Source organism: Mizuhopecten yessoensis, unplaced genomic scaffold (genome assembly GCF_002113885.1).
Source record: "Mizuhopecten yessoensis strain PY_sf001 unplaced genomic scaffold, ASM211388v2 scaffold11047, whole genome shotgun sequence".
Taxonomy (NCBI): domain Eukaryota; kingdom Metazoa; phylum Mollusca; class Bivalvia; order Pectinida; family Pectinidae; genus Mizuhopecten; species Mizuhopecten yessoensis.
The window spans coordinates 1,553,407-1,563,738 of record NW_018408852.1 but is presented as its reverse complement, the minus strand read 5'-3'; the positions used below and the strand labels follow the sequence as shown (position 1 = coordinate 1,563,738).

Genomic DNA, 10,332 nt, shown 5'->3' with positions numbered 1-10,332 from the left:
ATAGGCAGGTGGTCCCTGTAGACAGGTGGTCACTATAGGCAGGTTGTTATATAGAAAACACCACTTAGGGTAGACATAATATAGTAAGCATAGGCAGGTGGTCCCTGTAGACAGGTGGTCACTATAGGCAGGAAGTTATAATTTACACAGAAAGCACCACCAAGGAAAGACTTAATATGGTAAATAAAGGCAGGTGTTCCCTTTAGACAGATGGTCACTATAGACAAGTTGTTTTATAGAAAACACCACTTAGAGTAGGCTTAATATAGTATTTATAGGCAGGTGGTCCCTGTAGACAGGTGGTCACTATAGGCAGGAAGTTACAACTTATACAGAAAACACCACCAAGGGAAGACTTAATATGTAATATCAAAGTTTACTTTCTACACAATGTACATATTAAACATGTTGCAATATGTTTCAAGACAAACTGGTCCCTTTGTCAAGCTATGATCTTATTGAAGATATTAGACTTAACATGTTAATTATAGGTAGGTGGTCCTTGTAAACAGGTGGTTACTATAGACAGGAAGTTATACAGAAAACACCACTATGGGTAGACTTAATATGGTTATTAATTTCTGTATAGGGCTATATATCCTAGTCTAACTGTATAGGGCTATATATCCTAGTCTAACTGTATATGGCTATATATCCTAGTCTATATATCCTAGTCTAACTGTATAGGGCTATATATCCTAGCCTAACTGTATAGGGCTATATATCCTAGTCTGTATATCCTAGTCTATATATCCTAGTCTATATATCCTAGTTTATATATCCCAGTCTAACTGTAAAGGGCTATATATCCTAGCCTAACTGTATAGGGCTATATATCCTAGTCTATATATCCTAGTCTAACTGTATAGGGCTATATATCCTAGCCTAACTGTATAGGGCTATATATCCTAGTCTATATATCCTAGTCTAAATATCCTAGTCTATATATCCTAGTTTATATATCCTAGCCTAACTGTATAGGGCTATATATCCTAGTCTATATATCCTAGTTTATATATCCTAGTCTAACTGTAAAGGGCTATATATCCTAGTCTAACTGTAAAGAGCTATATATCCTAGTCTATATATCCTAGTTTATATATCCCAGTCAAACTGTAAAGGGCTATATATCCTAGTCTAACTGTATAGGGCTATATATCCTAGTCTATATATCCTAGTCTAACTGTATAGGGCTATATATCCTAGTCTATATATCCTAGTCTATATATCCTAGTCTATATATCCTAGTTTATATATCCTAGTCTAACTGTATAGGGCTATATATCCTAGTCTATATATCCTAGTCTATATATCCTAGTCTAACTGTATAGGGCTATATATCCTAGTCTATATATCCTAGTCTATATATCCTAGTCTAACTGTATAGGGCTATATATCCTAGTCTATATATCCTAGTCTATATATCCTAGTCTAACTGTATAGGGCTATATATCCTAGTCTATATATCCTAGTCTATATATCCTAGTCTAACTGTATAGGGCTATATATCCTAGTCTATATATCCTAGTCTATATATCCTAGTCTAACTGTATAGGGCTATATATCCTAGTCTATATATCCTAGTCTATATATCCTAGTCTATCTGTATAGGGCTATATATCCTAGTCTATATATCCTAGTCTATATATCCTAGTCTATATATCCTAGTTTATATATCCTAGCCTAACTGTATAGGGCTATATATCCTAGTCTATATATCCTAGTCTATATATCCTAGTCTATATATCCTAGTTTATATATCCTAGTCTAACTGTATAGGGCTATATATCCTAGTCTATATATCCTAGTCTATATATCCTAGTCTAACTGTAAAGGGCTATATATCCTAGTCTATATATCCTAGTCTATATATCCTAGTCTAACTGTATAGGGCTATATATCCTAGTCTATATATCCTAGTCTATATATCCTAGTCTAACTGTATAGGGCTATATATCCTAGTCTATATATCCTAGTCTATATATCCTAGTCTAACTGTATAGGGCTATATATCCTAGTCTATATATCCTAGTCTATATATCCTAGTCTAACTGTATAGGGCTATATATCCTAGTCTATATATCCTAGTCTATATATCCTAGTCTAACTGTATAGGGCTATATATCCTAGTCTATATATCCTAGTCTATATATCCTAGTCTAACTGTATAGGGCTATATATCCTAGTCTATATATCCTAGTCTATATATCCTAGTCTAACTGTATAGGGCTATATATCCTAGTCTATATATCCTAGTCTATATATCCTAGTCTAACTGTAAAGGGCTATATATCCTAGTCTATATATCCTAGTCTATATATCCTAGTCTAACTGTATAGGGCTATATATCCTAGTCTATATATCCTAGTCTATATATCCTAGTCTAACTGTATAGGGCTATATATCCTAGTCTATATATCCTAGTCTATATATCCTAGTCTAACTGTATAGGGCTATATATCCTAGTCTATATATCCTAGTCTAACTGTATAGGGCTATATATCCTAGTCTATATATCCTAGTCTATATATCCTAGTCTAACTGTATAGGGCTATATATCCTAGTCTATATATCCTAGTCTAAATATATAGGGCTATATATCCTAGTCTATATATCCTAGTCTAACTGTATAGGGCTATATATCCTAGTCTATATATCCTAGTCTATATATCCTAGTCTAACTGTATAGGGCTATATATCCTAGTCTATATATCCTAGTCTAAATATATAGGGCTATATATCCTAGTCTATATATCCTAGTCTAACTGTATAGGGCTATATATCCTAGTCTATATATCCTAGTCTATATATCCTAGTCTAACTGTATAGGGCTATATATCCTAGTCTATATATCCTAGTCTAAATATATAGGGCTATATATCCTAGTCTATATATCCTAGTCTAACTGTATAGGGCTATATATCCTAGTCTATATATCCTAGTCTATATATCCTAGTCTAACTGTATAGGGCTATATATCCTAGTCTATATATCCTAGTCTAAATATATAGGGCTATATATCCTAGTCTATATATCCTAGTCTAACTGTATAGGGCTATATATCCTAGTCTATATATCCTAGTCTATATATCCTAGTCTAACTGTATAGGGCTATATATCCTAGTCTATATATCCTAGTCTAAATATATAGGGCTATATATCCTAGTCTATATATCCTAGTCTAACTGTATAGGGCTATATATCCTAGTCTATATATCCTAGTCTATATATCCTAGTCTAACTGTATAGGGCTATATATCCTAGTCTATATATCCTAGTCTAACTGTATAGGGCTATATATCCTAGTCTATATATCCTAGTCTATATATCCTAGTCTAACTGTATAGGGCTATATATCCTAGTCTATATATCCTAGTCTAAATATCCTAGTCTAACTGTATAGGGCTATATATCCTAGTCTATCTGTATAGGGCTATATATCCTAGTCTATATATCCTAGTCTAACTGTATAGGGCTATATATCCTAGTCTATATATCCTAGTCTATATATCCTAGTCTAACTGTATAGGGCTATATATCCTAGTCTATATATCCTAGTCTATATATCCTAGTCTAACTGTAAAGGGCTATATATCCTAGTCTATATATCTTAGTTTATATATCCTAGTCTAACTGTAAAGGGCTATATATCCTAGTCTAACTGTATAGGGCTATATATCCTAGTCTATATATCTTAGTTTATATATCCTAGTCTAACTGTAAAGGGCTATATATCCTAGTCTATATATCCTAGTCTAACTGTATAGGGCTATATATCCTAGTCTAACTGTATAGGGCTATATATCCTAGCCCAAATGTATGTTGCTTTATATTCTAATCTATATGTATGGGCTACATTTCCTAGTCTAACTGCATTGTGCTTTATATCCAAGCCTAACTGCATGTTGTTTTATATACTAGCCTAACTGCATGGTGCTACATATTCAAGCCTTACTGATATAGTGCTTTACTAAAACTGGGTAGACGTTAAATCTTAGCCTTTAATGCATGTTGCTGTATATCCTAACCTTTAATGCATGTTGCTGTATATCCTAACCTTTGATGCATGTTGCTTTATATCCTTGTCTAACTGAATAGTGCTTTATGTTCTTGCCTAACTGCATGCTTTTGTTTGTTTTCTTTTTTCCTTACTCCTTTCCCTCCTGTGGGGTTCAGACATAGAATACATGTTGAGCTTTATCTCGGAAGATCGTGGGCATGGTTCAGCCAATGGAAGCAATCAGGGTAACCGTTCCCGGAGCCGAGATCGAGCGGAGTCGGGCTCCACCACTACTACAGAGGATGAGAATGCCATCCTAAATAGGCTGCAGGTATGACCTACTTTGTAGCGAGTTGCTCAGCTGTATTCTTTCCTTATTACATCAGATAGATATATCATTACGATACATTTGGCTAATGTATCTGTTACATATCTTTGCTGTATAATACATTTTTTGCTCAACTGTTAAAAAAAAAATCAAGGAGAACTTATGCCATATTGTGGCGTCCGTCTGTCTGTTTGTCAGCATTTCCATCTAAAAAAACTTCTTCTTCTGAACCTCTGATTGGAATTTCACCAAATTTGACTGGAGGCTTCCTAATTAGGTAGTGGGGAGTCAGAAGTATACCAATTGATGGACTAACTGCAGGAGGGCTGAGATGTGGGGCCTCACGGATGATTTGGCCATATTGCTTGAAACAATTTCTGTTTTAAAACTATGAGACGAATATCTTAGAAGGTGGGGATTCAAATTTGTGTAAACAGTGGGGCTGACCCCCCCTGGGAGCTAAGGGGCAAGGTCAGAAAGAGTAATTAGGCTATTTTGCTTAAAGCGTTTTTTTCTCTGGAACTAAGATATGAACCATATTTGGTTGGAAGCATTCTCAGGTGTTGGGGGTATACAAAATAGTGCAAATGAGGGGCTGTGGGGCAGGGGCAAAGAAATAAATTTGTCATACTGCTTTAAGTGACTTCTCTGAAATTGTGTGATTTCTATCAGCCATATTGGGTTGGAACTATCATCAGGTGGTGAAGATTCAAAATTGTAAAAATTGTAAAAAGATCTCCATCCTTTGACCATATATATACAATTGATGGTTAAAAATTAAGAGATGAATATGTACACATATGATACCGAGATGGCCTGGCATGCGGCCCTGACCCTGGATACATTGTTCCTCAGTCATAGCTTTGAGATGGTTGAGATGCCAAGAAGATAATCATTGATACAATTGCTGGGTACAAAGAGACAAACACAATTGTGATATCGGAATTGGCCATGGAGTCTATCCCCAGCTGAAGGGAATGTGTACCTGGTTGTAACTTGGAAACATTTCAGATCCCCACACTATAACAATAAAAAACAAACATGATCTTAACCCTTTCACCCCAATGTAACTTTAGTAGACTCTGCCATGCATTGATATGGATGAGTCCATTATGGTCTACAGTGGTGAAAGGGTTAACTGACACATCTAAACTGAAGTTATATTCTTTACTTACAGCATTATAAAGACCTGTTTGTTGGTAACAGTCCAGAAAATCATTCACCGGTAGATAGGAGCTCAGCCACTAGAGGGCGCCCTCCTCGCCACCCCAGACGACAGTTTGGCGAACACCTAGCACTTCGCCAAAATAAAAGTCGCAAGAAGACCGACCACAGACGTCAAAACAATGACCTAGCTTTAGAAGGCAATGCTTTTAGTAATCTTACTCTCAGAGATCTCATTTAAACATATAAGGTGAAAAGATTTCCTAGAAATAATAGGAAATCAAACAATATTTTAATGTGTACATGAACTAGACAAGGATGAAATGTGTCAAAATGTGTGTTTTAAGACAAGTTTTTCAATGCAAGAATTGTTTTCCCTTAAAGCTATTCAAGTTAGGTTTAATGAAATTAGAATATTTTATCAGAAATTCTTGTTGTAAATATGTTAAGCTGAACAGATACATGTACATCTGTTTCCAATGGTTTCAGGCCAAAGCAATACAATTACTTTGTATAACAAAGACAGTGATCGGCTGTACTGTAATTATAGTATGTACAGTGGCTGTACTGTAATTATAGTGTGTACAGTGGCTGTACTGTAATTACCGTGTGTACTGTAATTATAGCGTGTACAGTGGCTGTACTGTAATTATAGTATGTACAGTGGCTGTACTGTAATTATAGTGTGTACAGTGGCTGTACTGTAATTACAGTATGTACAGTGGCTGTACTGTAATTATAGTGTGTACAGTGGCTGTACTGTAATTATAGTATGTACAGTGGCTGTACTGTAATTATAGTGTGTACAGTGGCTGTACTGTAATTATAGTATGTACAGTGGCTGTACTGTAATTATAGTGTGTACAGTGGCTGTACTGTAATTATAGTATGTACAGTGGCTGTACTGTAATTATAGTGTGTACAGTGGCTGTACTGTAATTATAGTATGTACAGTGGCTGTACTGTAATTATAGTGTGTACAGTGGCTGTACTGTAATTATAGTGTGTACAGTGGCTGTACTGTAATTATAGTGTGTACAGTGGCTGTACTGTAATTATAGTGTGTACAGTGGCTGTACTGTAATTATAGTGTGTACAGTGGCTGTACTGTAATTATAGTGTGTACAGTGGCTGTACTGTAATTATAGTGTGTACAGTGGCTGTACTGTAATTATAGTGTGTACAGTGGCTGTACTGTAATTATAGTGTGTACAGTGGCTGTACTGTAATTATAGTGTGTACAGTGGCTGTACTGTAATTATAGTGTGTACAGTGGCTGTACTGTAATTATAGTGTGTACAGTGGCTGTACTGTAATTATAGTGTGTACAGTGGCTGTACTGTAATTATAGTGTGTACAGTGGCTGTACTGTAATTATAGTGTGTACAGTGGCTGTACTGTAATTATAGTGTGTACAGTGGCTGTACTGTAATTATAGTGTGTACAGTGGCGGTACTGTTATTATAGTATGTACAGTGGCTGTACTGTAATTATAGTATGTACAGTGGCTATACTGTAATTATAGTATGTACAGTGGCTGTACTGTAATTATAGTGTGTACAGTGGCTGTACTGTAATTACGTGGAATAACACAGGGTCATTAATTTACCATTTTGTTGATATATGATTTACATAATTATAACTATGTTCATATATGGTGCATTGTGATATTAGGAGTATATTTTGTCAACTATTTTTGTAAAAATAATTGTAAAATGTACAGGATCATTGAATTTGTTCAGAACACTTTGTTTAGAACACTTCCAGAGCTCAAAGCTTCATGTATCAGCTTATAAGTCATGTTATCAACTAGAAATGGCAACAAGAAATTGTGGGCAGAATTCTTCATTATATTGTAGCTTTTGAAGCTGTCAGTACTATGTGCAATTTAGCTTGTTATAAATAATACCATGATTTTGAGATCTTAAATTTGTAATACATACTCTGAGCTAAAACTATAACATGTGTAGTCTGGATAATACATATATGTACAAATGTACTGGATAATACATATACATATGTACTGGATAATACACACATTATTCCTGCAAGCATTATTCCTTCAAACCGAAAGAGGCGATTAAGTGTGGACCCCCTGCTGTGACTGTGATATCCACTGCAGAATTGAGAGGCGACTTATGAGGGCATTCCGAGGAAATTGAGATTTTACACATTTACCGGGCCAGATCCCCACATGCACATGTTCCACGTTTTTGATATCTCGTTCCTTCTTTCTGGTGCTTATCTCTCCTTGACTCACTTTATGTGATAGTGCATCTTGCGCAAGAATAGGTCCTCTACATCAGCGTTCCTTGTCCGCGATGTTCTCAGCTTAATTGCTGCCTTCGGCTGTCTTTAGCCGAGGGAACTATTGGTGATATAACTAAGGTGGCATGAAAACTATATATTTATATGAAAAATAATTGAATTCCTAATATTTTTTTAATCCAAAAGTTGCTCTTCCTTTTAAAATTATTGACTGACTTCCAATAACTTTGTAGACAAATATGTAACTATTATTGTTTGTTTCTGTAATTTTCTTATAACAAGGTTGTTGTATTATATTGTTGACATAAGCTGTGATATTGTTGACATAAGCTGTGATATATAGTCACTTAAACAGTATTTGTTTTAAAAGATTGTGATTTTCAGTCTACCTGTATTATTAAAATGACAATCAATGTTATTGACAGGAAACTTTATCATTGAAACTATGTTCTTCTTTCTGCTGAAACATCTGTGATAGTTCTAGTAAATGTGATTGATATGTGTCCTAGTATATAATATGGCGTAGGGGAACTGGACCGGGTTGATTGTCAGCGACCAGGGTCCCTATTCATGAAACCATTCTTGTGCTCAAGCCTGGATGCTGTGCTCATACCAACTTTCTTGTAACTCTATTAAAAGTGTGTAAGGCATTAAGTGCATCATAGTCCAAGTAAATGTGTCGCCTGGTGTGCGTCACCTGTGGTAGTCAAGTAAATGTGTCGCCTGGTATGCGTCACCTGTACATGTGGTAGTCAAAGTAAATGTGTAGCCTGGTATGCGTCACCTGTGGTAGTCAAAGTAAATGTGTAGCCTGGTATGCGTCACCTGTGATAGCAAAGTAAATGTGTCGCCTGGTATGCGTCACCTGTGGTAGTCAAAGTAAATGTGTCGCCTGGTATGCGTCACCAGTGATAGTCCAAGTAAATCTGTTGCCTGGTATGCGTCACCAGTGATAGTCCAAGTAAATGTGTCGCCTGGTGTGCGTCACCAGTGATAGTCACAGAAAATGTTGCCTGGTATGTGTCACCAGTGATAGTCAAAGTAAATGTGTCACCTGGTATGTGTCACTAGTGATAGTCACAGTAAATGTGTCGCCTGGTATGCATCACCTGTGGTAGTCATAGTAAATGTGTCGCCTGGTATGCGTCACCAGTGATAGTCACAGTAAATGTCGCCTGGTATGTGTCACCAGTGATAGTCACAGTAAATGTCGCCTGGTATGTGTCACTAGTGATAGTCACAGTAAATGTGTCGCCTGGTATGCGTCACCTGTGGTAGTCAAAGTAAATGTGTCGCCTGGTATGCGTCACCTGTGATAGTCAAAGTAAATGTGTCACCTGGTATGCGTCACCTGTGGTAGTCAAAGTAAATGTGTCGCCTGGTATGCGTCACTTGTGGTAGTCAAAGTAAATGTGTCGCCTGGTGTGCGTCACCAGTGATAGTCAAAGTAAATGTGTCGCCTGGTATGTGTCACCAGTGATAGTCATAGTAAATGTGTCGCCTGGTATGTGTTTCTAGTGATAGTCATAGTAAATGTGTCGCCTGGTATGTGTCACCAGTGATAGTCTTAGTAAATCTGTCGCCTGGTATGTGTCACCAGTGATAGTCATAGTAAATGTGTCGCCTGGTATGCGTCACCTGTGGTAGTCAAAGTAAATGTGGCGCCTGGTGGGCGTCACCTGTGATAGTCAAAGTAAATGTGTCGCCTGGTATGTGTCACCAGTGATAGTCATAGTAAATGTGTCACCTGGTATGTGTCACTAGTGATAGTCATAGTAAATGTGTCGCCTGGTATGCATCACCTGTGGTAGTCAAAATAAATGTGTCGCCTGGTGTGCGTCACCTGTGGTAGTCAAAGTAAATGTGGCGCCCGATACAGTACTTGTTATCTAGTCAAACCGTTCAGTGTTATACTATAAGTGTTTGATGTCAGCATTACTAGAAGCTCACTGTGATAACTGTCTGACTAGTATATGTTTGCCCTTGCTGCTGTAGTTTAATTATCTTGATTCTCCATTTGATTGATTTCTAAGTTTTGAGATGAATACGTTATGTATCCTCGCTTCAAACATACTCTCTTTCCCATGTGTTCTTTTGACATTTTATGTTTCATAAATGTAAACCAATTTTTTTTTCTTCTAATTTTCACATGTATCTATAATTTTCTGTGTTGAAAAGATTTGAAAAACTACATTCAAATGATTTTTGCTGTTGAGGGCCTCTGTTCTTCAGCTTTGCCACTGTTTCCTCAAGTTATTAGGTAAACAACTACTACCATGTTGTGCACGTATAACAACTGTCAGATGTTGGCTGAAATTTTAAAGGAACGCTTGCTGCTATTGGCTGAAATTTTAAAGGAACGCTTGCTGCTATAATTTTTTTTTTGGATCTAAACACCAAGATTGTAGTTGGAAGATGACTGTTGTGAACATTTGTAGTAAATGGTTAAAAGAAATGAAGATTTAAGGTAGAAAGGGTGCAGTGAGTGTGTGTATGTGGGGGATGGTAGAGGGGGCATCAGTTAGATGGTGATGAGGGAATGGGGCATCAGTTAGATAATTGGAGGGGGGGG

The 10,332-nt window shown here is 36.5% G+C and overlaps 1 protein-coding gene across 1 annotated transcript in view; it reads left to right on the top strand.

Annotated features, from left to right (window-relative positions):
• The window catches only part of LOC110465048, a 23,974-nt gene extending 16,251 nt beyond the window's left edge, over window positions 1-7,723 (top strand). The window contains exons 12-13 of the mRNA XM_021520622.1: window positions 4,210-4,331; window positions 5,506-7,723. Coding sequence (XP_021376297.1) covers window positions 4,210-4,331; window positions 5,506-5,733 — 350 coding nt within the window. The 3' untranslated portion in view covers window positions 5,734-7,723. The remainder of the gene's footprint in view (window positions 1-4,209; window positions 4,332-5,505) is intronic.
• The last annotated feature ends 2,609 nt before the right edge of the window (window positions 7,724-10,332 follow it).